Below are 25,514 nucleotides of genomic sequence, written 5' to 3'. Positions count from 1 at the left end.
TTCGACTGTCCACAGCCTCCCTCTCTTTGTGGCAGTGTACCTCTGGGCATCATGAAGCTGTTGGCCCTACCCAGCAGGCCAGGAACCTAGTCCTGCACTATCTCTGGAGGCATCCTGATTTCACCTTTTGGCTTGTTGGGGTATCTTAGGAGCACTTAGGGAAGAAAGAAGGGATAGCTGGAAACCAAATATGGAATGGTAAGGCAGAACTTCCCGGTGACAACCTCTTCTTGGCTGTGGAGCTGGACAGAGGGCTGGAGCTGGGGCTGGGGCCAGGGCAGCCTGCTCCCTGTCTTTGGTGGTGTCTGCAGTATGTGAATCGAGTCCAGCTAGGTGTGTGTGTCTTGGAGGCCCCAATGCACCTCTGCTCCTTCCTCCTCAACCTGTCTTCTCTCCGTGCAGTCCATCTGGGGATAGACATCCAGTAAGCACTGGATAAGTGGATTTCCCATCCATGGTTACCTTGGGCCGAAACAGAGATGGAGGGTCTGGACCCTCTCTGGTTTGAGGGAGAGGAGACTTCTTTACAAAGGGCAAACATGTGGCTCTGAAAAGATGAGCTGACGGCAGAGCTTCCTGGGGCTGTTCAGATGACTGCAGAGGGACTGGGCCGGACCCTGCCGGGGGTCACCATCAGGTCATCAGGTTGCCTGCACAGCTGAGCCCTATGCATCTTGTGGGCAGAGATCACTTAAAGCTGGTCTGATTCTGCCTCCCCAACAGTGAGTCCTGGGCATGCAGGATGCTCCCCTCTCTTTCTACTTGGGGAAGGGGACTTCTTAATTATATCCCCCTCCACTCACATGGAAATGAGTTTGGATTTTCTGAGCATACACCAGCTGGCTGGGGGGGAGGCAGCCCAGAAGGCTGCTGCTGGCTGGGGAAGGGAGGAGAAAGGAGGGGAGGGAGCCAGGCAAAGATGAAAATTCCGTGTTCTCACAGCAGAGCAAGGATGGGGCTCTGAGTGCTCCCCACAGGTTACTGACCCTATGCCTGAAACCCACCCCCCCTCATTAGGGAAAAGCATCTTGCTCCTGCTTATAGGCTCAGAGGAGCTGTTATCCACTCAGGCCAGTCCATCCTCTGAGCACTACAGCCTTCAGGGTCCAAACACTTAACTGACCATTAGCGAGGTTGTGTCCTCAGGAGAGGTCCTCCCTGACTTCTAGGCCAATCCCTTTATGGGGTGGGGGGAGTGAATCTAAGGCCCTGAGAGGGGACAGGACCTGGAGCCGATCACAGAAGACCACAAGTCTGCCTTGCTTCCCGCCCACCCGGGTTCTCCCCGTGGACTTGCCCAGGAAGAGGTGGTGAAGGTTCCTCGGGCGGCGGTCACTGCGCCCCCTTGGCCAGCCGGGAGGCGAGAAAGGCTGCGAGGGGGGGGGAGGGGCGGGGTGGGGTCAGGCGTTTGACTCCGCCTCCTCGCGCTTGATTCTGCCTGCTGTCGCGCGCTGGCTCAGTCTCTGCTGCTCTCCGCTGTCGCTCCCGGGCCTCGGGATGACACCGCCTCCGCCCGGATGCGCCTCCCTCGGCGCCCCGCGCGCCCGCGTTCCCAGTCCGCTGGCTCGGTCCGGGCTCCCGCTGCGGCTGCTGCTGCTGCTCTGGACGGTTGCCGCCTCCCAAGGCCACCCAAGGAACGGACCCCGCATCTCCGCTGTCTGGAAAGGTAGGTGGCGCCGCGTGAGCGGCGGGGCGCGGGATCCGATGCCGCGCGGCGCGGGTGCGGAGTGTGCGGCACCGGAGGGAGTGCGTGCGCGCGGCTCTGCGGGTCCTGGGCTGTCCCCGTGGATAGCGTGTGGGTCTGGGTGAGTGTGTGAATGTGCGCGCTGCTACACTGGAGCGGGCAGTAACGCTGCGGCGAGAGAGCCGCGGGGGCTGAAGACCCGGCTAAGTCACTCCAAGTCCGCCCGCAGCCGGGAGCCGCAGCGCCCGGGCGCAGGGGGGAGGGAGAGGGCCCCTCTCTCGGCCCCGAGGCGCTCTTGGTCCTCCAGCGGTGGGGCCTCTGTGCGGGATCCTTTCTCCCGCCGGGACCCCCACCCAGCTCCTCTCTTCCTGAGCTGCGGTCTCCGCTGTCGCGCGGGGCGCAGGCTGGGCCGGCAAGGGGGGCGCGGACCCTTTGCCGCCGCCGCCGCCGCGCTCCGGCTGCGGGAACAAAGACCCCGCTGCCTGCCCCCCGCCCCCGCCCCGGCCCCGAGCGCAGGCCGGGTAGAGGGGGTGGGCACCCAGTGGTGAGCCGGGACGTGGTGCGGTGCGGAGGCTTCAGGCACCGGGGCGCTGCCTCTGCAGTGCCGGGACCGGCCGCTCCCTCCTTGTCCGCACGTGGCAGTTGTCACCAGGAATCGGCGCCAGCGTGGGGGGCAGTGCCCGTTGGGTGGGGCGCGGCCATTGGGACCCCCAGGCAGAGGATCTGGGGAAGGACTGCAGCTTTTAGGCCCTGGTGGTTATGTGAACTTGGGGGACCGGAGTCTCCCCCAGGGGCGCCTCAGTTTAGACCACACTGTACGATGGGTCAGAAAGCCGGCTGGGTGGGTTTTGAGGTTTTTCTGCCGCGAGGGGCTGAGCTCGCCTCCCCTGCAATGCACACATATGCTTCCCCACCTCCAGGCTGACTGGGCTCTGTCCCCAAATTTGGCGGCGCTGGGCCCCCCTGTGGTGGTGGTGGCCTTGCAGTGGGGGGTGGGGGGATCTGGCCCCTCCGGGAGCCCTTTGATGCCTGAGGCGGTTTGCAGGGATTGCCAGAGCCTGAGCATTATCTGGGGCAGGTATTCTTAGCGGAGAGAGAAGAAGAAAAAAAAAAAAACCGCTCAAAGAGCGAGTGGCCTGAACTGCGGCTGCAGTGGAGAGGATGTGACTTGCCCAAGGTCACTCTGCATTGTGTGAGCTCACAGTGCAGTCAGGGGGCTCTGATCTGGCACAGGACCAGTGCTTGTTCTGGGTTAGGAAGTGGAGAAAGATTTAGGCAATTTTTTGGCCATAAAGAGGGTACTCTGGGGGCCAGCTCTGCTACCCAGCCAGAGAGGCATTCCTGGTGGAAGTGGAGCAGGACATCTGGACCTCTGGCCATCTATCTACTAATGGTGGACACCTACACACCCCTCAGTCGTATTAGCTCCAGTCTGAGCTTCCTCTGCCTTCCCAGCATCTTTGCCTTGCCTCAGTCCCCTTAGCTGTCTTGGACAGCACGGCATTTGTACACGCTGAAGCAGATGAATGGCCACATCTGAGTGTTCTGGAATCTCCCTCTGCGCCAAACCTTTGCATTTGGCTCTGCTTGTCCACATCCCCCATCTTCCCAAGATACCCTTCCATACACATACTTAATGCACACCCACCTCTTAGCACCTAATGCTGCCTCCCCATCTCGGGCACTTAGTCCCCACCCTGAGGCTATTTAAAACTGCTTTCTGTCCTCTTACCCACTTTCCAAAGTGCTCTTTCCCCTGCACACAGTTCACTATTGTAGCCACACTGGCCATGCCTTCTGCTTGGTAATACACTATTGACCCCCACTGGGGTCTGCCAGCCCCTCACCTATCTTGTCCAAGGGCCGTCTGTGGTCTTCTTCACCAGTGCCAGGCACCCCACTGGCCAGACAGACCCTGCCATCCACCTGTCCCCCAGGACCACCAGCTGGTAATGGTATGCCTAGCTGACAGCTGCCTCCTAGTTCCTGTGGAGTGACACATGGTAGTCGGACGGGAATGGGCTTGGGCGGGGCAAACGAAGGAGTAGGGTGAGAGGAGGACCCTTGCTGTAGGCCTAGTTCCCTATATACCAGTGGGCTGAGGGGATGCGGACGGTGGCCTCCAGGAATGACTAGATCAAGGGTAATGGTGGTTCTGGAGCTGCTTCGCCATGAGGCCTAGACAGGGCTTTTAGTTATAAGACAGGACAGGTGTGGGGACTGGAATGGGTATGGAGGGATCTTCTCCAAAATTTATTTTCTGCTGCTTGAACCTATAAGTTCTAGGGAAAGATTAGATAAGGGAGCTCTGGGAGGGTCCCAGCCTGGCCTTCTCAGGGCGGTTGATGCCTCTCTAGCCTGATGAAGGCCTGGCCCAGAACAGCTCTGGACAGAGAGAGGGATGTGCTAGTACTGACCTACCAGGTAGCCTTGAGCTCTGTACCTGTTTCTGACCCTCAGAGCTTGCCAGGGCTCTGGAGGTTGTCCCCCAAGGGCTGTCGCTGACACATGGGTCAGTCAAGGATGTGACTTTGTGGGCCTGACCTCCCTGCAGCAGGGACTGGAGGGGGTGGTTTGAAGGTAAGGGCAGGAGGTTGGCACGCTTGTGTAAGCTGTATACCCCTCTCCCATTCCATCCCTGGTTGGAGGAGATGGAGAAGCCCAGGAAGGCCCTGACCTCCAAGGTCAGAGGTGAGCCAGCTTGTCCACAGCAAGAAAGAGAGCCCAGTCTCCACTTCTCCAGCTGGTTCTGGCCTCACCCTTGTCCGGTTAAACAACAGGATGTTATTGTTGACTTGGTGGCTGCTGGGGGAGCCATTATGGGGCCGCTCCGCAGGGCGGGGGGGTGTTGTTACCTCCTCTAGGGGATGAGGTCACAGCTGGGGCTCTCCAAGCATCACCATTTCCAGTGGAAATCCTTGCCCCCTTGGGAACTTAGATGTACTCATCACCTTCAAGGTGAACTCCCCCTGCCGAACAGGGTGGCGGGGTGGGGGAGCAATTCCCAGGAGGAGGGGGGTTTTCTAAGCTGGGAGAGATGGGAGAGATGCTTGGTGATGTCACCAGGAGTTTCCTGCCAAGCCCTGTGGCCCCTCTGTCCTGAATAGTGAAGATTCTACGAGCAGGCTGGGGTGAGGTAGATGCCGGCACAGGCCCAAGATGACCACGGTGTGGAGGAAAGAGATGGGAAGTTGGAAGCCTGGTTCTGGGTCCAGCTCTGCTGATTTTCCTTGCGACTCTGGGCAAGTGCTTGCCTTTTCCTGAGCCTCAGTTTCCTCAAATTTCCAAAGCAGGTATAGGGAGGAGCTTATACTTATCAGAGCACTAATCCCTTGCCTCTCTGGGGTAGGTGGAGGCTGCAGTGGTCTGTTCAAACCCTAGCAGTGAGGAGAAATTGAAATCTGGGAAGTCAGGGAAATCCTTTAGTTTCGTGTTCTTTCCTTTCTTTTTCTCTCATAAGCGAAGGCTGGTGATCAGCTGGAGGAAGCGGCTCATTTGGATTGTGACCTCAAGGGTGGGCATAGTAATTCAGCACTTTTGACATTTATCATTTGCTGGGGCCAACCTTGTGCTGGTCCTGGGCTTGGGGACCAGGGATGAGAAACTAGATGTGTCCATAGGCTTCTCCGTGTAGGTGGGGAGACAGACAGGCAGGTCAACCTACAGTTACAATGAAATGTGTCAGGGCCTGTAACAGAGGCAGCTGTGGGGGTCGAGGAGGTACCTAACCCAGTCTGCACAGTCAGAGAAGGCTTCCTGGAAGAGGTGATAAGTCAGGATGGCAAGAGGAATAGGAGCCAGCTTGGGGAGGGGTGGGACAGGAAGAAGTACCCTGGTGTGACAGGATTTCAGACCCCAGAACTTGCAACTAGGACCAAGGAGAGGAAAGGAGCTGTGTGGGGGTCCCCAAGAGGGAGACGTTGAGTCAGCCTGGGCCTGGGGGCTCCAGGAGGGTTTCATGCAGGAAGGGATATCTGAGCTATGCCACCTGACCTTCCACAGCCAGCCCAGCAGTAGGAAGGAAGGACCATGGCAGGCAGGGAAGACTTCCCCAGTGTCACAGCTCCCTGATGGAAATCTGGGGCTGGGTCCAGGGACACCAGGGCTTTCCGCCTGACTCCTGACTACAGGAGTTCTCCAGGTGAGGAGGCCCAGTCCTCAGCAGAGACTCTCCATGGGGTGAGGAGCTCCCCCAGCATCAGCCGGGCCCTGCAGGTGTGGGAGGGGCAGATGACCTTCCTCTGCCTAGCTTCCCCTTCCAGGAACCTTCACCTCAGCAGGGGTATATCACTACCCAGGCTGGGCACTTGGGAGAAGCAGGGAGAGCTGGACACTCTTCTTGGAGGAGGGCCAGGCCAGGGACCCTAATGTGCAAGTGGGAAGCTGAGGCTTAGCCTAGGGGGTGGGCCGCAACAGCCTACAGGGGGCAGTGGTAGGAGTGGGTGGCCCTGGAGTTGACAGCTCAGCCCTCACCTGATGTCCTACCCTCTATCCCTAGTCCCATTTCAGCCACTGCAGTGCTGTCTAGCTATGTCACAAGAGACTGACCACACTTCCCGTGCTCTGGTTGACAGCTCTGGGGCCAGAAAACTTCCCCTTTTCTTGGTTTCCTTTTTTGGCAAGGTCTGGCTGCCCTGGAAGCTTCCTCTTTTGTGGGGGGGGGGAGAGATAGGGGGGAAGAAGGGGTCCTCCTAGAGCAGGGACTGTGGCCTCTTGTTTGGTACCCCCATCAGAGAACATGGACTTCTCCCTTCCCTAGCCAGCCCAGGCAGTGAGGGACCGTTTGATCCATCTCTTTCTTTCCCCCTATGGTCTAGTCAGCCTCCAAGCCTCTTGTTCCACCCCTACCCCCCACCTTGGCCTGGGCCCTGCTGTGTCTTCAGGACTGTGCCCTGGCCTTCTCCAGGCCCTTGCATCCCTCTGGGTCACTGTGCTGAGCATTCCAGCTGGAGCACACAGCCCACCTGATCTCCTACAGTTCTTCCCTCACCATTCCCCAGCTCCCCATGCTTTCCTGCCTCAAGGCCATTGCCCTGCTGGTCATCCCTCCATGTACCCAACTCACCCTCCTCCTCCTTTCTGCCAGTTCTATCTCACTTCCTCTAAGGAACCTTGTTGGATGACGCTAACACAGCCTGATGTCAGAAAACAAATGTCAGAGATCAGCTGGGTCAACATTCTACAGATGGGGAAACTGAGCTCTGAGATGACGGGGACTGGCCCAGCATCACCCAGTGAGACAGGCAGAGCTGGGACCAGGCTAGGTCTTCTGCCCGAGCCTGCCCTGGCCTTAGCTTTTGGCCTCCCTCCACTTGTCTGTCTGTCTTCATGCTCTGTCCCCAGGCTTATGGCTCCCTGTGCCCATTTCCTCCTCAGCCAGTTCAGCTGAGCCCAGACTCTCCCTGCCCCAGTGCTGTCTGCTCCCAGGAGCCCCAGCAGCCACGACCGTCCTCCCTTCAGGACCTTAGGTTTGGGCCAGCTCCATGCACTCTTCTGGTCTTTTCCTCAGGGCAGCTGGACCTCAGGTCTCGGGGGCAGGTTGATCTGTGTCATGGCCTGGGCTAATCTGGGTTTAACCGTCACAGCAGCCTGGGATTAGGCGGATGCTGTCGAGCCTCCTGCACCCCCTTCTTCCAGTCAGGGGCTGGGGCTCTGAGCCAGCACACCCCTGGGGGCAGCCCTCACGATGGAGGGCAGCCAGTTCCTGCCCCGTGCCTAGGTCTGTGTTCCGCTCCTCTGGGGGAGGGAAGAGGAGAAGCCCTGGGTTTGCCCTTGGGGGCATGCGGGTGCCTGGAGAGGTGGGCCTGCGGCCTGTGACGAGAGAGGGCACGTGGGGAGGTCAGGAACTTTGCGCAGCCAAGGACTGTGACAGGAAGTGAGAGCAGGAAGGGTCAGTGTGGGGTGGTGCCACAGGGGAAGACTTCCTGGGGAGGGGGAAGAGCCAGGCTAGAGAGAGAGGCAGGGACGTGGTGTGGGGCAGAACGGGGCACAGACTGCTGCTCGTGTTCTCTGTCTTCTGGGCCCAGGGCTCTGGGCCAGCCTAGTGAGGGAGGAAGGTCACTGTGGTAAGCTCAGCATCCTAACAGCGGCCCAGGAACCTGTTCTAAGGTGTCTCCGCGTCTGACACTGGGGTTTGACCTACCCCAGTCCTGCTTCTCCTTGCGCTCTGAGCTGCCCCCTCTTGCCCAGTCCTGGCCGTGGCTTGGCCCAGGGACCATGGAGTAGGAGGAGGGCTGGCCTTCACCTTCAGGATCCCACAATCCAGATGAAATTCCACCAAAACAGTGTGATCTGAGAGAAGATAGTGTGTTCCAGATGGTGTATAGCACAAGGTCAGAGGGAGGACGGAGCTGTGAGGGCTGGAGCAGTCTGGAACACTTTGTGAAGCCAGGGGGATTGAGGCTAGATCTTAAAGGACAGGTAAGACCATGTGCCTAGAGAGAAGGGGAAAGGGCAGTCAGGGGAAGGGAAAGCACAAGCCAAAGGGTGGAAGCGGGACTCAGCCGTGGCAGAGATGAGCAGAGACGGGTGGGCCTTGACTGCCAGGTAGAGGAGTCGGGCCCTGCTGGGACAGGCAGTTGGGACCCATGGTGGTTCTTTTTTTTTTTGCAGTACGCAGGCCTCTCACTGTTGTGGCCTCTCCCGTTGCGAAACACGGGCTCTGGACATGCAGGCTCAGTGGCCATGGCTCACGGGCCCAGCCGCTCCGCGGCATGTGGGATCTTCCTGGACCGGGGCATGAACCTGCGTCCCCTGCATCAGCAGGTGGACTCTCAACCACTGCGCCACCAGGGAAGACCCCATGGTGGGTTCTTGAGCTGATGAGCCAGGGTGGGTAGAAGCGAGTGTTTTTTGCCTGTGCAGGTTGGGTGGGAACCTGGCTGGCCGGATAGTAAGGAAGGGTCTCAGCACATCCTCCCTTCTCTATAGCCTGTCCCAGACTGCACAGCACTTCTATTCTGGGCAGAGACCATGGGATACTTGTACGCTGGTCAGTACTCAGGGCCGCAGTACACCCCCAGATCCCTAGTCCCCTCCCCACCTCAGGCCTGCACACCCACGCTTACTTACACACACTGTCTTTAGGGCATCGTGGATGAAGCTCGGGCATTCATTGGCCAAGCAGCCTCTGACCAGGCTCCACCCTCTCTGGGCCTCAGTCTCCTCATCTGTATGGGAGAAGCTGGCCTAGAAGCTTCCAAGGGCTCATCTATGGAACACAGTGTTATAAATACAGATTCCAGAGTCAGTCTGCCTGAGTGTCAACCTCCACACCACCACTTAGCTGTGTGATCTTGGGCAAGTTAACTCAACTTCTCTGTGTCTAGCTGCCCTCATCTGTAAAATGGGCATAATAAGAGAAGCCACGAACTTCCCTGGTGGCGCAGTGGTTGAGAGTCCGCCTGCCGATGCAGGGGACACGGGTTCGTGCCCCGGTCTGGGAAGATCCCACATGCAGCGGAGCGGCTGGGCCCGTGAGCCATGGCCGCTGAGCCTGCGCGTCCGGAGCCTGTGCTCTGCCGCGGGAGGGGCCACAGCAGTGAGGGGCCCGCGTACCGCAAAAAAAAAAAAAAAAAGAGAAGCCACCTTATAAGAGTTCAGTGATGATTGAATGAGTTAATACACCTGGCACTGAGAGAAGTGCCCGGCACATAGTATATGCTATGGAACGGTTAGGTCGGGGTGGGGGTGGGGATATCATCATTGCCAGTATCATCCTCCTCCTTTGGCATCTCTGATTTCTGATGAAATGCAGCCCTGGCAGCCCGGCCCCTGCTAGCTCTCCCTAACTGCCTGTGTTGGCTGACTGCCCTTGTTCTCTGACCCCTCCCTCCTTCCCCACCGGCCCAGGCTAAGGCTGAGGTAAGGAACCTTCTGTTTCTCAGCAGTCTTCTTGTCCTGCCTGCGTTCTTCTACTTGGGGTGGTTTAGCCCTCCTCTGCCCTCTCCCTGACCCCTGCCCTGGCTCTGGGCCCAAGGGCAGGCCCTGCACCTCTGCCCATCCTTTCCTTTGAAGGATCCACCAGCTGACTTCAGCCTCACTCTAGGGCTTTTGGAACCTGCTGAGCTGAAGAATGGGCAGAATCTTGACGTGGCCTCCTGCCTTCCCTGGGCTTGGAGCCTCCTCCCCCCTCTGTCTGGGCCTCTGTGCCAGCCTTCCCTCCCCGAGCCCCCGGAATCTGCTTCGGCTCGGCCCCGCCCCCAGGACACACTCAGCTTTCTCTCCACACTACTTCTTACCCACAAGCCTTTGCCCCACCAGCCAAGCCTTCTGGTCCTTTGAGTACAGTGGCGCAGTGCAGAGAGCACACAGCCCTTGCTGGCGTGGAAGGCCCTCAGTTTTCCTGTCTATAAAATGGGCACGCAGATGCTGTCCTGCCTTCTTTACAGGGTGGTTGGGGAATTTGGTGAGCTAGTTGCTGGAAGCAGATGAGGACATGGTTTCTTCTGCTGCCTCCATCTCTAGGAAGCCATCTCTGACTTATCCAGTACTCACTACCCCACACTTTCCCCAAACGCCCCCAAACTTAACCCTGATTGTTTTGTTCCAAGAGTCATGGTGGGTCATAAAACCTAGACCTTAGCCCCTCCAGTCCACAGAGGAGGAAGCTAAACTCAGGAAGGCCCAGCTCTTGGTCACAGTCACAGCCAACCAGCCACTTGGCTGAGAGAGGGAGCACAAAGCTTTTTAGAACCATGGCTGAGCCCACATCTGAGATGCGCTCCCCTCCCACCCACGGCTGACCTTGGTGGGCGGGAAGACGCTCCCCCTCGGCCCAGCACACAGCTCACTGTTCCCATGGCTGATAAAGAGAGACACACCTCCCACACCCCCATGAACTAAGTACCGCCTCAAGGACCCACCACCTGCCCCAGCACACCGGCTCTGCCCATCAGGCAGCTGTGTCTGGAGCCTTGCCCTGCTGCGTGTCGCCAGCACCCCAACGGCAAGCACAGCCCTTCCTTAGCACAGGCCCGTGCCTCCCAGGAAACTGGGCTTCTGGATATGAGGAGCGGCTGCTCGTGCCCTCATGCCTGGCCGTACTGCGAGAGGCAACATCGATGAAACATTTGTTCCTTTGCCCCCCCTCCCCCTCCAGTGAAAGGTTTCCGTCCACCAATCTGACACACGCAGAGTTCCACAGTTAGTCATTCCTTTGAGTTTAAGGCTTTGATTGCTGAAGGCCCCTGGAGATCAGAGTCTTACCTGGAAGACTGGTGGCTGGTTGATTCCCTTCAGTTATCAGGTCAGTGACTTATTCCCTGGCCTGCAAGAGAGCATAGGGTGGAGAGCAGGAGATGACACAGGGAAGTGGAGAGAAGGTGATGTACAGCTTTTTGAAGATCAAGAGGCGCTCAAGGAAGTTCCGGCTGTGGTCCTGGTCTGGAGCCGGGTGATGGGCACCAGAAACCCTGAGCGGCTGCCTCGCTCTGCTTCTGTCTCCCTTGTTCTTTTTTTTTGGCTGCACCGTGTGGCTTGCAGGATCTCAGTTCCCTGACCAGGGATTGAACCCGGGCCATGGCAGTGAAAGCCTGGAATCCTAACCACCAGGCTATCAGGGAACTCCCCTGTCTCCCTTGTTCTGTGCCTTGGGCCAGTGGTACGGGCTCTCTGGCCTCCGTGCCTCCCTCAGCTTAGTGACTATTCTCTTCCCTTCCACCTTGACCTGTGGGGTTCCAGAGGGTGGCGAGGCTGCAGGCTAATTCCTGGGCCCCGCACGGGCCTTCCCTCTTCCTCTGGCGAGGGTGTGAGGGGGGACTGGTGATTCAGGTGGGGCACGACTGTGGGAGGAGACTCCTGCCTGATGTGGTTGGGCCTCCAGTCCGAGGCAGGCCTGGCTCCTGCCCCACGCTCGCTCGGGCCTCCCTGGCTGCCTGACTCAGGCACTCCCTGCCGGGCGCAGCATTCCTGCCCTTCTCAGAGCCCGCCTCACTGCCTGCTCTCAAAGGGCTCCTTGAGGTTAGGATTCAAGGCCCGTCAGGTCGCTGGGTCAGCTTGGAAGGCTGTCCCTGCCCAGACCAAACTGTGGGGTCCATCCCTTGTTGCTCCCTTCACAGGTAACGACACTGCCCCCCATCCTAGCCGCCACTCCACCCTCCCCCTGAGCAGCCCTCTTTCACAAGTAATGAGGATACGGGGTTGGCGAGGACCAGATGGGGACAGCACCCAGAGTGAATGAGGAGGAATGATGCTCCACCAGGCAGACCTGCTTTAGGAAAACCCACTCCACGGAAGTGCACACTTGTCCCAGCCAGTCGGTTGCTGGGATTGTGCTGGGAGGGTGGGGGGTATGAGAGGAAGGTCTGATTCGTTCCAACAGGATCAGAGCCCCATGGATGGCCTGGCTGGGGGCCTGTGATAGGGGAGGACAGCCCCTCGCACCCAGCCATCTTCTCGACCTTCATTTCTGGCGGGGCTGGGGCTGGGCCTTGTTGGTCCTGCCACTGTGAGGAAGGTGGGGGCTTCGGGGGCCATGGAATCTAGCTGGGTATGGGGCAGCCTGACTGTGCCCTTTCTTGGTCCAGAAGGAGCCAGGATTGGCTCAGAATCACATGGGGGTGGGGTGGAGGCTTGTGCTCGGCCCGCCCCTGGGGCCATGCCCACCCCACGTGTCCCTAGCCCCCTCCCCTGCCTGAACCCCTGGTTATTCTGGGAGCTTTTAGCTCCCACTTAGTCAGCCACTAATGCGTCAGGCCGGGGAGTGAGGGGGGAGACACGGTGCCAGACGGTGCTCCTTTTAGACATCCAGGATGGAAAGCAGAGGGGGCTGGTCAGGCAGGGGGACCTGGGGGGTGATGCTGGAAGAGAGGAGGCTTTCTGGATCCTGGCCCTGCTCATAGATAGGAGAGGGCAGCTCTGCAGACTGACAGGCAGTGGGTTGGTGTATCCTTGGGCCGCTGCAGCTCCCTTCCCCCATCACACTCAGGGCTTCAGCCCGCCTTCCTGATTCTCCTTTCATTAGGTCTCTGTACCCACCGTACGGTCAGCTTCCCCAGCTTCCCCACCGTTGCTCAGGCTGTTTCCACTGGCCGGAATTCTCTTCCTGCCTGTTTCTGACCCATCTAGCTTTGGTGCGCCTTCCCCATCCTTTTGGATTCCTAAGGAAGCAAAAGGACGCATTTAGGGATGCGGCACTTGCTCCCTTGGCTGGGCCTCTTTAGGAGCAGCCCCCAGCCTTGCTCAGCCTCTGCGTGGGTGGAGCCTTGAATGCCGCCACCTCCCCTCTTGGTGCCAAGGGGCCACAGATCCTGGCTGTGAAGGCTTGGTTCTGCCTTCACTTCCAGGCAGCCCTCCTGCCCCTGAGCCCCCAGCCCCCGGCTCCTGTGACCTGAACAAAGCTTCCTTTCATGTATTCATTGAGCTGCTGCCGCTCAGACACTTCCCAGGCACAATCAGGCCCTTTGAGGGCCTCGGGCAGTACGGGAGCCGGGCTGGGGCTGGGGTAGAGAACGGGCCAAGGCCTCGTCCTGGGGCCGAGCTGGTGCCATCTCCCCCATGCACATCACCGGGCACAGAGCCGGGAGGGGCGGGTTCTTCGGGGTTGAGGGAGGCAATGCTCCTGGGCTCCTGTTCTTCTGCAAAATGAGGTGAGCAGTCGCTTCCTCCCTCCATATCCTGACCCTGGCAGCCGCAGCCAGGATTTGAGGGGAACAGGGCTCATACTTGCAGATCTGTGCAGGACTGTCCTGGCTGGGAAGCCCCCGACGCCGCACCCAGCAGCAGGCAGCCCTCCCCCTCCCTCTGTGTTCTCAGCAATGCTTTGTGAGCAGCTCTGGCGTCTGTACCAGCAGTTTTGCTTGCGTGGTATGGAGGCTTGCTTTGCTATGACAGTTTCACCTCTCTAGCCGGATTCCAGAGTAGGGCCGGGCCTCCCCCTCAGGCCTTGCTCTCTGGGGCCAGGCTGAGTCTCTCCCATCAGACTAGACTTCCCAGGGCAGGACTGCATCTCCTCCTCACTCTGACGGCCCTGTGACCCCAGACAAGGGCTCCCTCAGGGCCCCTTCACGCACCCCTTTCTCCACCATTAGAGCTGTGCATTGGCTGTGCAGGCCCCTCTTCTGAGGCCTGGGGTTGTGGCCTTGATGTGAGCCGAGGTGACTGTTTGGAGGTGGCCAGCATGACCTGAGCCGTGGGGCTCCTCCCCTGTGGCCTCTGGAGGGCTTCAGATCTCAGGCCCCAGCCCAACATCTTCAGACACAGACATATAGCTTTTCCCAGTCGCCTGGCTGTCTGGGGGAGTAGGTGGGGAGCTGGGGCTTCGGACTGTCTAGATTCCAGGCTAGGCTGTGGGAACAGTGGCCACTGCTCGGGCTGCAGGTGAAAGGGGAGCTGGAGCCATGGAGCTGAGTCAGGAAGGCCTTGTGTCTGTCCCCAGCACGCTAATTTTATCCCAGCTGGTGGGGAGGGGGGGCCTGGGGCCTGAGACCTATCAGCCCTGCCCGAGCCTTGGCCAGCACCACACCCCTACCACCCAGCAGGAAGTGGGCTGTCAGCTCCCACCTTGTGCAGCCCTGGGGTCCTGGGAGGCCTGACGTCCTAAGCTGTCAGGCTATTTGCGGAGCACCGGAGGAGACCCAGGTGAACCCGAGGGCAGTGAGCTCAGCACTTCTCTGTGGCCTGTGGTGCGGGCATCTCCCTGAACGCACCTGAGAACCACTACTCAGTCTGGATGAGCCAGTCTCTCCTGCCTCCTAGTGCAACCTTGGGCTAGAGTATCCCTGAAGGCCCTCCGTTTCTGCATCTGTACAGTGAGCTGGGCCACAGCTGAGGTGGAGGGTAAGAATAGCCCACTTCCAGGGATGACTTGGCCACGCGGGGATGTATCTTAAGGAAAGGAAAGGGAATGAAGGTGGGGGTCACGTGGTAGGTCGTGCTCTTCGTCCCTGCTGAATGCAGCATCGGTAGGAATGGTTCAAGCGGCACCAAGGGGAATTGGGGGCAAACTCAAGGACATGGCAGTTCTGTTCTCTCTGGGCTTGGAGGGTGTCCTGCTGGGATGTCCCTGCTAAGTTGGCTGCCCCTGAGTTTGCTGCAGCTGAGTAAACAGTGGTCAGGCTGAGGACCCAGGCTGGTCCAAGGTGGGAAGATGGCTGATTGCTGGGGGCGCAGCCACAGGCTGTCCCATTCCTGTAATTTAGCCCTGCAACCAGGACAACCTCAGCAGTGTCACCGGAGATGAGACATCTTCTCCCCGGAGGCAGTGGCTACAGGCAGTTTCTATCTTGGGAAAAATTGTCCCGGTCAGCCCTTTTACTTAAAGGCCCAGGCTGTGCTCTGTGAAGGGCCCCCTGTCCCAGAGTTGCTGGGGAGGGAGGGCTGATCTTTTCCCCCCGGGGTGAGCTGGGATCTCTGTGAAACCAGGCCAGGGCAGGCCAGGGTGCAGAGTCCAGCTTGGGGGCAGGAGCTCTGGTTCCTGGCCTGCTACTGACCATGTGAGCTTGGGCTGCCCCTCTCTGGACCTTTGTTTTTCCATCTTTAAAATGGGAGAGAGTGGACTTAAGATTCCTTTCCAGCTCTGATCTGTACTGACCTGCTCACTAAGGGGATGGAGTGGGCTGGGAAGGGTCAGAGAGGGCTTCCTGAAGGAGGGGATAGGGTTCTGAGCAAAGTGATTCCTGGGAACCTGAACTGTCCGTGGGGTTCTTAGAGGCAGGGGGTGGAAGTGGCTGCTTGCTCTGTCCTAGATAGCAGAGAGCCTCCGAGCAGAGTTGGGAGCCCTGGTCCCTCCTGCCCAAGCCCAGCCCCTTAGGAACAGCAGAGTGTGTGTGTGGCGGTGGGGGGCGGTCTGTTCTCCCCAGGGGTCCCTAAATTCTGCCCCCACTCTGAGGTCACACATATTGTAGGGTAGGGGTCATGGCTTTGGGGTGAGGACATCTGGTTGCTGGACCCCACCAGAGGACCCCTGTCTTCTCCCGCTCACGGCTCTTGAGTTCAGGCGCCGCCCTAACCAAATTCCAAGCACTAGTTGCTCGGGGGATGCCGGTATGCATGGGGGGGGGGCAGGATCTTCCAGCCCAGGGTCCAGCCTCAACGTTTCTGCCAATTGTTTCTTCCTTAGGCCATGCAGGGCAGGACCATGTGGACTTTGGCCTGGCCGAGCCGCACACGGTGCTTTTCCACGAGCCGGGCAGCTCCTCCGTGTGGGTGGGTGGACGCAGCAAGGTCTACGTCTTCGACTTCTCCAAGGGCAGGAACGCCTCCATGCGCACAGTGAGCCTGGACCCCTCTCCCTGCCCCCTTTTCTCTTCCCCCTTCCCCATCTTCTTATCTCCCCTCTGGCCTTGGAGAGGAGCCTCAGGGAATCCGGGGGAACTGGCATTTCTTCCAGAACTGGTCAACCCCCTATTATATCCCATAAATGGTCCCCGGGGGAGGCTCCCTGAGGGTGGTCCCAACTGGCGTGGGTGTTGGGGCAGTGTGGAGAGAAGCGCAGAGCTAACACGCCCGGCTGGGCGGGTAGCGCCGACTGCGGAGGCCTAGCAGGAAGCTGGGCTCCAGAACCGCATGGCCCCTGTCTTCTGAGACCTCTGGGCTGGCTCATGAGCTCTGGGCTTTGGCTCCGGGTATCAGGCTGAGCAGCCTGTGTGATGTTGGGTAAATCACTCCTCCTCTCAGAGCCCTAGTTGCTCATCTGTCAAATGAGCCTATCCTGAGGATGCACGGAAAGCACTTACGGGGGCATCTTGCCCCTGGCAGAGTGGACTGACGCTCCCCCTGTTCCCCTCAGGTGAACATTGGCTCCACGAAGGGGTCCTGCCGGGACAAGCAGGTGAGTGGGGGAGAGGAAGTGCAGAGGGGAGGCTGGACCCCTTGGAAAGGTTCCTGAGAGTCTGAGGAAGGAGGCCTGGCCCTGTCTTGGGAGCCCCAGTCCGGGAGGAGAGAAGTAGCCCTGCCCCAGGGTTCCCAGTCTGAGGGGGAGACACTCCTTCCCTGAGGCCCTTCCTCTGGCGTCAGCTGCACCCGCTCTGGGCCCTCCTTAGAGGCTGCCTCCTGTGCTCAGACTTCTGATGCTTTCTTCCCCGAGACCGAGGGTCCCAGTGCTAGGCCTGCCAGGGCCTCCCACCAACAAACCTCTCTCCTTCCCCTTCTCCCGAGCAGGACTGCAAGAACTACATCACGCTCCTGGAGAAGCAGGGCGAGGGGCTGCTGGTCTGCGGCACCAATGCCCGGCGCCCCAGCTGCTGGACCCTGGTGAGAAGGCCCCTCCCCCTGTGCCTGGTCAGCTCACCCTTGTCTGATGGGCTTCTGCTCCCCATGGTGGGAAGGAGGTGGGGGGACTCTGAGGCTGGCCTCACCTTGTACAGAGTTCCTGGGAGGATGGGGACCCTGGCTGGGCAGCTGGCACCCATGGGAGGCAGTGACTGTGGGGTCACATGGCAGTCTGACCCCCTTGCTCTCCCCCAGGTGAATGACACTGCAGAGTTGCTTGGTGAGAGGAGAGGCTATGCCCCCTTCAGCCCGGATGAGAACTCCCTGGTTCTGTTTGACGGTAGGGCTGTGGCTGGCGCAGGAGGGTTCCCAGAGGGCTGCCGCCCTGGGCAGGGGGAGGGTGGTCAGCTCTGTGCCTGGTGCCCCAGGTCCGGGGGAGGGATTTCCAGGGCCTGTGTGCCCTTACCCGTGCTCCTCCCGCTGTGCCCAGGCTCTGAGGTGTACTCCACTATCCGGAAGCAGGAATACAATGGGAAGATCCCTCGGTTCCGGCGTATCAAGGGTGAGATTGAGCTGTACACCAGTGATACCGTCATGCAAAGTGAGTCAGGCTCCGGCTGGGCTGGGCTGGGCTGTGCTGGGCTGGGCTGAATGAGGCGGAGTGAATGCTCAGGGCGGCAGATGGGATCCTGACGTTTATGGGGAGGCTCCCCTAGGGCCGCTAGGGCCACAGGCCAGTCGGGAAAGCGGGAGCTTGGTACAGCCCTGGGAAGATAGAGCTGAGGAGGTTGGCCTGGCAGGGAGCAGGGGAACAGCAGAGAGAAAGATGTGGAGGCAGGATGGGCCCAGCACCCTCTGGGAACCAATCAGAGGAAAGCCCAGACCCAGTGTGGAGTCCCCGGGTGCCATAGCGTATCCCTCTGCTGAGCTCACATGGGGGCAACGCTCACTCCCTCCTCATTAGGGCTCTGCCAATTAGTCAGAAGTGACATAGGGGCCCCTAGGGCTCTCCCCCCAGTCCCTAGGCCTGAAGTCATTGCTCCTGGGCCAATGACATCTTTGTAAGAGAGGGCAACACAGGTGTGGGGTGGGAGTGCAGAGGCTCAGGCCCTTTGGGGTGTTAGGTCTGTTTTTCTGAAGTTTATTCCAGGTGTGATTTGACCCGGGTTTGTTTGTGCAGACTCAGGGGGTGGGCAGGGTGTGGGTGGGTCCTTTGAGAGGCTCCCCGCCTCACACCCTTTCACTTCTGTCCCCGGTAGACCCGCAGTTCATCAAGGCCACCATTGTGCACCAAGACCAGGCGTACGATGACAAGATCTACTACTTCTTCCGAGAGGACAACCCTGACAAGAATCCCGAGGCCCCTCTCAACGTGTCCCGAGTGGCCCAGCTGTGCAGGGTGAGCACGTGCTGAGTGTCTGTGCCTAAACAGGAGCGAGTGAGTGTGTGACTGCCTGTGTGCAAATATGCAAGTGAGTCTGTATGGGACTGTGGGAGGCAGTGTGCGTGCACAGGAGTGTCCCTGCACCTGTGAGTGGGTAAAGATGGTTGGGCTCAAGTGCACGTGTGATAGTGTGCAAATGTGTGTATTCGTGGAGAGGGTGCATGAGCGTGTGCGTGCGAATGAGAGTGCAATGACGTGTGTGTGTTTCCCCTGTGTGGAGGTGCTGGGTTGTGCAGGTCTGTGTCGTGTGTGTGAGCGTGCACGTGTGAGAGTGGGCAGACGTGTATCTGAGCCGGTGTGCTCTGTGGGGACCTGGTACCCGCACCCTGCAGGTCCCTAGTGTGAGCCCTGTGCCCTGGGTCAGCCAGGCCTGCCTCCTGGAGCCTGGCCCAAGAACCTGGCCTGAGTGGTGGGGTACCTCAGCCTCGTCCCCTCGCAGGTCCCGACCCCTTTCAGGGCCTCCCTTCCTCCTCAGAAGCCTGGGTGCTGGCATTCCCGGCAGCAGGTGCCCCGGGTGTGTGGGGCAGCCCAGGCAGGTGCTGAGGGACCTCCTCTCCCCTCCACCCTTCCAGGGGGACCAGGGTGGAGAGAGTTCACTGTCGGTCTCCAAGTGGAACACCTTCCTGAAAGCCATGCTGGTGTGCAGTGACGCCACCAGCAACAAGAACTTCAACAGGCTGCAGGACGTCTTCCTGCTCCCTGACCCTAACGGCCAGTGGAGGGACACTAGGGTCTATGGCGTTTTCTCCAACCCCTGGTGAGTGGCCCTTGTCCTGGTGCTGGGGCTGGCATTAGTTAAGTGTCCAGTGGGGATCAGAGGGTTTGGGCCCTGCCCAAGGGAGGGCTGGTGTGGTAAGAGCAGGGACCCCGGCTCAAGGGACAAGGCTGTTGCTGGGCCTGGGGTGGGTGGACACACAGTGCTCGGGGACATGTGTGTGCTGGTGTGTTTGTGAGTCTGTACACATGGGTGTGTGCGCATGCGCTGTATGCATGCTCACGGCTGCACTGTGCCTGTGTGCCCGCCAGCTGTGTACTCAGAGCGGTGCCCGGGAAAAGGCTGCTGCGGCCTCTGGGGTGCTGGGCGCCGGGTGCTACACCCCCGCTCAGGCACTGCCTGCGCCTGACGGTTCACACCTCTTAATCACTCTCATTGATTGAAAACAAGGCAGGCAAAAAGTGTCAGGTGTGTGTGGGGAGAGGTGGGTGGCAGGGTAGGGAAGCCACGACCCTGCTCTGGGGCTCCTGTGTGCATGGACCCAGCAGTCTGGGAAGGGGATGGAGGTCTGGCCTCCTTGGGCATCAGCATTCCAAGGATGCACGTTTTGGGATTTCTCCTGCCCTGGGGTTGGCCTCTGAACTCAGTGATTCTGTGGCAGAATAGAGGATGTGGTTTTGCACTGCAACAGAAAGAAATTAGGTTGAACTTCCCTCCCTCCCTCTTCCCGTCCTCCGTCCCTCCTTCCTTCAATGGTTTTTGGTAATGCTCAGGCGCTGGCCTTGGCTCCCAGGATAATCCCTGCCCTCATGGAGCTCAAAGGCCAGGGAGCTTGGTCGGAAGGCTGCAGTTGTACCCCATCTGGTGCTGGGCTCGCCTGGGTGAGTGGAGGTGGGTGGGTCCTGGGCCTCCCACTGAGGTGGCCTGTGTGTCCCCCAGGAACTACTCTGCCGTCTGCGTGTACTCCCTCGGTGACATTGACAAGGTCTTCCGCACTTCCTCACTCAAGGGCTATCACTCAGACCTTCCCAACCCACGGCCTGGCAAGGTGAGCGGTGACACCCACCATGGCGCAGGCCCCAATCCCATGGCCCAGCCACCCCATTGATCTGGACCTGTTCTCCTTTCCCAGTGCCTCCCAGACCGGCAGCCGATACCCACAGAGACCTTCCAGGTGGCCGACAGTCACCCTGAGGTGGTGCAGAGGGTGGAGCCCATGGGGCCTCTGAGGGCACCGCTGTTCCACTCTAAGTACCACTACCAGAAAGTGGTTGTCCACCGCATGCACGCCAGCAACGGGGAGACCTTCCATGTGCTTTACCTAACCACAGGTGAGGGGCTACCCGGGACCAACCCCTCCTGCCCCCCCCCACTCCGCCCCTGGTCTGCTTTGTAAAAATGGGTATAAAGAATAATGTAGTTAACATCTGGTTGGGAGAATTGAGTGACTAAGAGCTGTCAGGAGTTAATGTGTGTGGCTGTGGAAGAGTCAGGCAGCGAGAGCTTCCCGGAGGAGGTGGGGCAGAAGGGAGAGGGAAAGGCATCGTAGGCTAGAAGGTGCCAGGATTCAGAGGCAGAAATGTTGTAAGTCTGAGCAAAGCTGGGTGTAGCTTTGGTCCAGCTGTCTGACTCCTGAAGATGGTAGGAAAAGATGTGGAAGTCAGGAGGAAGGACCTGGTCCAGGGTGTCCTGTGGGCCTCTGCCACACAGAGCGAGGAAACTGAACCCTCTCCCTGTCTTCGGGATTATGCAGATGAGAGGAAACTTTTGATGTGGGATGCAAAGAATTTAGTGAGATGTGACGAAGGACTTCCAGATGGCAGGGCCTTTGCAGAGAGATACTATTCTGGAGTCTGCAGCAGGAAGGATTGGGGCTAGATATGAAATAGACCTTTCTGAGCCCCCTGCAGAGAATGGGAGGCTCTCACGGCTGGGAGAAGCGATGGGAGGCTGTCACCACGCTGTGTGGAGGAGGTGAAGGGCAGTGTGTGTATGAAGGTAGTGACTGGGCTGGGAGCTTGTCGGGCTGGAGGAGCAAGGGGCCACATCCCAGAGCCTGCAGAGGCGGGTCACAGACACATAGAGGAAAGGTCCTAGGCAGGCAATCATCTGATCATCTGACTGCTTTTTTGGGGCAAGTGATACCCTGGGAAATTGGGAGGGAGCAAAAGGGAGGTAGGCTATTCTAGAAACTGGGACAGCCCGTGAGGTCAGATTGGGAGGACCCAGGGGTCAGGATGCCCATTAGTCCCCGATAAGTGTGAATGGAGAGAGCACTGGCCTCTGAGGCAGGCAGCCTATTGTGTGACCTTGGGTTCCCCTATGCTGAACCTAAGGTCCTTTTCAGATCTAAGATTTTATAAAAATTTTAAAATCCCCTAAGACTACATGCAATGTGGAATCCTGGATTGGATCCTGGAACAGATGAAGGACATTAGTGGAAAAACCCGTGAAATCCCAGTAAAGTCTGTAGTCGATTTAATAATTATGTACCAGTGACAACTGCTCAGCTGTGACAAAGATCACAGTTATCTAAGAGGAAACATTAGGGGAAACCAGACGAAGGGTATACGGGAACTCTTTGTACTATCTTTGTAACTTTTCTGTAAATCTGAAATTATTTCAGAATAAAAAGTTTATTTTAAAGACAACAAATGCCAAAGAGTCCAGGAAGCACAGGGGTTTATAGAAGAAGTTGAGGGGTGGAGTTCTGACCCCTCTGGGTTCCAGTCACCAGCTGTGTGACCTTGAGCAAGTTGCTTAGCCTTTCTGAGCTTCATTTCCTTATCTTCGAAGTGGGGATGATAACACCCACCTCCCAGGGGTGTGGAGGATTAAACGAAGTAATGCTAATGCACGTAGCTGGAGGCTTAGCAGTGCTTGGCCATGTGAGACTGCTGGTTCTGTTCTCCATGCTCCAGCTTCCCCTGCGGCCTTGGGGAGCCCAGGGCCTCCTGCGATAGCCTCCCTGGCCCAGGCTTGGAAGCTTCCTGCGATGCCTTTGGGCTCTTAAGACCCTCCCCAGTCATGCTGTCCTCTCCCCATCCCACCCCAGTCCTATGACCCTTGCCTGAGCCATGACTTCCCAGCCCTCCCCACCGGCATCTTTCCTGGTCAGCTCAGCCCAGAGGGAGGCTGCCTGGCTCTGGGGTGGGACTCCCGCCTGCTGACCCTCTGCCTCTCACCTACAGACAAGGGCACCATCCACAAGGTGGTGGAGTCGGGGGAACGGGAACACAGCCTTGTCTTCAGCATCTTGGAGATCCAGCCCTTTCGCCGTCCGGCCACTATCCAGGCCATGTCACTGGACGCTGACCGGGTGAGCCTCCCCAACCAACCCCTGCCCTATGGGGCTGCCCAGGGATGGCCAGGTGAGGACAGAGCTCCTCTGCGTGTGATTTGCATGTCTTTTGCTGGGTCTCTGGGCCCCAGGGTCTGCCAGGCAGCTGGACCAAAGCTTAGGGGCTTAGAACTCAGTTGGGATGGGGGCCCTGACCTGACTCAGTCCTTTTCTCTTTCCAGCGGAAACTGTATGTGAACTCCCAGTGGGAGGTGAGCCAGGTGCCCCTGGACCTGTGTGAGGTCTACAGTGGGGGCTGCCATGGCTGCCTCATGGCCCGAGACCCCTACTGCGGCTGGAACCAGGACCGCTGCGTCTCCATCTACAGCTCCCCAAAGTCAGAGTATGTTGGCTGGGATCCCTTGTCGCTAGGAGACAGCGAACACAGCAGTGGGGGTTGATGGGCTACAGGAGGCGGCCCTTCTGGCCAGACCCTCCTCTGGGTGGGCACCACTGCTGATGCTGGGTGGGGAGGAGGACAGGGAAGGGGCCAGGCCTGTGGCCTCCTGTCTGCTTAGCCTCTCTCTTCCTTCCAACTCCAGGCCAATGCTGCAGTCCATCAATCCAGCCGAGCCACACAAGGGGTGCCCCAACCCAAAGCCAGGTACATGACCTGGCCCTGCCCCCATCCCATTAGGGTGGTGCCGCCGTGCCCCGATTGCCCTGTCTGAGGGAGGCCTGGTCTGGTCCTGGGGGCTCCAGACAGATGGGCAGGACAGTCCTGTGGAGGGAGCCCCGTCGGTGTGGGGTGGTTGTGAGAGGAGTGGGGTGAGGGCAGCAGGGGAGAGTCAAGAGGAGACTGGGCGCTGGTTTCCCCGCCTTCATTCAGAAGCCTTGGCCTTGGAGGCCTATCAGTGGGGGAGGACACAGCCTGCCCTGGGAGCCCTCAGCCCCTCCTCATGGCTATCTCCGCATCCCTCCCCAGAACAAGCCCCACTGCAGAAGGTTTCCCTGGCCCAGAACTCTCGCTACTACCTGAGCTGCCCCATGGAGTCCCGCCACGCCACCTACTCGTGGCGCCACGAGAACAGTGTGGAGCAGAGCTGTGAGCCCGGCCACCAGAGCCCCAACTGCATCCTGTTCATCGAGAACCTCACGGACCTCCAGTACGGCCACTACTACTGCGAGGCCCAGGAGGGCTCCTACCTCCATGAGGCTCAGCACTGGCAGCTGCTGCGCGAGGATGGCGCCATGACCTCACACCTGCTGGGCCGCGCCCGCGCCCTGGCTGCCTCCCTCTGGCTGGGTGTCCTGCCCACGCTTACTCTTGGCCTGCTGGTCCATTAGGGCCTCCTGGGGCTGGGCATGCTGCAGGCTTCTGCAGCCCCAAGGCACTAGAAAAGTCTCACACCCAGAACCGGCTGGGCCCGGAGCTCCTTGCCCACCACTTCTTCCAGGGGAACTACATAACCCAACGGGGAACGCCAGGCCTGGAGATGACCAGCCGCAGGCGGCTGCTGGGCCCCGGTGGGGCAGGGGCGGGTGTGGGCCAGAGAATGAAGGCTCCGACTGTGAAGCTGGCGCCTTGCTGACCCAAGACTTTATCTTTTGGAGACCATTTTTCAAAAACTGCTCCTCAAACTGACTAGATGCAATGATGCTCTTGGCCTAAGAGCCTGTGGCCCAGAGAGTGGGGTTTAAAGAGGGGAGTTGGGACCCCATCTCTGGACGTTTGGGCTGAGGCCTGAGTCCTTCTGGACTCTCTATACCCAAATCGCCCCCCTCATCCTCCCTCCTGCCATGGCTGGGGGTGGCTAGTGTTCCCGCAGGCCCAGGGCTGCCCTCTGTGGCCCCCTCACCAGCCCTGGGTCTCACTAGGCAGCTGCCTTGCATGTTTATTGAAGGATGTTTGCTTTCCGGACAGAAGGACGGAAAAAGCTCTATTTTTATGTTAGGCTTATTTCATGTATAGCTACTTCTGACTGCATCTGTATGAAATACCAAAACTGCGTGCTGGGGTGGGGTGGGGAGGGAGGGGCTGGGGAAGGGATGGGTCACGGGCAAGGGGGTCCCAGTCTGTGGCTCCCGGGAATGCGATAAGAGTCCAGGGATGGGTGTGGGTTTGGCGAGAGTGGCATGAGCTGGCTCTGCCCTGGGAGCCCAGTCTGAAGGGGACGTCGTCCAAGCCCCTGATGTGGGGTGGTTATGGGAGGGGGTGGGATGAGGGAGACAGGGGAGAATGAAGGAGAAAACTGAGCGCTAGTTTCACCGTGTTCATTTTGAAGGAGGAGCCAGGTCCTCAGGGGGAGGTTCTGGGACTCTGCCCTTGGCATTGGGGGTTGAGGGGTGGGGGGGTGGGGGCTCCCTCCCTGGGGGCTCCCTCCCCTCCCCTCCCCTCAGCCCCCTTCCCCAGGGGCTGTGCTTCCATGCTCCTAGCCTCCCACCTTCAGCTCAGGACATGTTATAACTTAGGCTAAACTGTGAATTCCTGTAGGGACGACCTGGGCCAAGCTCTCCAGGTGGGCGGCTCTGCCCCCAGTCCTGTCCATGGATTTCAGCAGAGAGCTGGGCCCTTCTCTGGCTGTGTCTGGCCAGCCTGGGGCAGGGCCTGGGGCTAGTGGCCTTCCAGCTTCGGCCCCTGCATCTCTTCTCAATGCACTTTAATAATGTAACATATTACTAATAAACAAGCTATTTATTTACCTGTGTCTGCTGCTTGCCTTTAAAGCCATTCTGGTCAGGGGGTCAGGGGGTGGGGGTGAGGGTGAGGGCACCTGCTGCCCCTGGGAGCATCACGCACTCTCACTGGCCCTCTGCTTAGAGCCTTAGAGCTAAGGAAACACACAGCAGGGCTCCCAGTTAGTGAGAGGCAGGAGTGGGATCTAAACCCACAGCTCCTGAGCAGGGCTCTGCCTGCCAAGCAATGACCCTGGAACCCATACAGCTCCTGCACCCCACCTTTCCTCACACCTCAGGAGCGGGTCTTTCCCCTTTCCAGCCTCCACCCCCTGACCATTTCCCCTGGTAGGCCTGGCCATGCTAGAAACAGCCTTGGGCCTCCCTGCCTTCAAGGGGTCCATTCTGGGAGGGAAAGCTGATCAAATAAGACCCTGTGGGGGAAACCTGTGGCGATGGAAGTGTGTGGGCAGGAGGCTAGAGGGCAGGGGAGGTGGTGGTGCCTGAGTGGAGATGAGGTCCTTATTCCAGGTAGGGCCAGCAGGAAGGGCAGGGGTCAGTGTGT

The 25,514-nt window shown here is 59.2% G+C and overlaps 1 protein-coding gene across 2 annotated transcripts; it reads left to right on the top strand.

Moving 5' to 3' along the window:
* The first annotated feature begins 1,445 nt into the window (after window positions 1-1,445).
* SEMA7A (semaphorin 7A (John Milton Hagen blood group)) lies at window positions 1,446-24,975 on the top strand. 2 transcript variants are annotated; one of them, XM_060153772.1, is made up of 14 exons: window positions 1,446-1,666; window positions 15,744-15,895; window positions 16,413-16,454; window positions 16,784-16,876; window positions 17,090-17,174; window positions 17,325-17,435; window positions 18,094-18,233; window positions 18,851-19,035; window positions 19,933-20,041; window positions 20,126-20,324; window positions 22,185-22,312; window positions 22,516-22,676; window positions 22,876-22,937; window positions 23,259-24,975. In XM_060153772.1, the coding sequence occupies exons 1-14, from the start codon at window positions 1,498-1,500 to the stop codon at window positions 23,618-23,620; spliced, it is 1,998 nt and encodes a 665-aa protein (XP_060009755.1). In that variant the 5' UTR covers window positions 1,446-1,497; the 3' UTR covers window positions 23,621-24,975. The 2 variants fall into 2 exon arrangements, with proteins under 2 accessions (XP_060009755.1, XP_060009764.1); XM_060153781.1 differs by lacking the exon at window positions 1,446-1,666 and adding an exon at window positions 13,382-14,461.
* Window positions 24,976-25,514: the final 539 nt, after the last annotated feature.

Source organism: Lagenorhynchus albirostris, chromosome 1, assembly GCF_949774975.1.
Source record: "Lagenorhynchus albirostris chromosome 1, mLagAlb1.1, whole genome shotgun sequence".
NCBI classification, from domain to species: domain Eukaryota; kingdom Metazoa; phylum Chordata; class Mammalia; order Artiodactyla; family Delphinidae; genus Lagenorhynchus; species Lagenorhynchus albirostris.
This window is presented reverse-complemented; position numbering and strand designations above follow the sequence as displayed.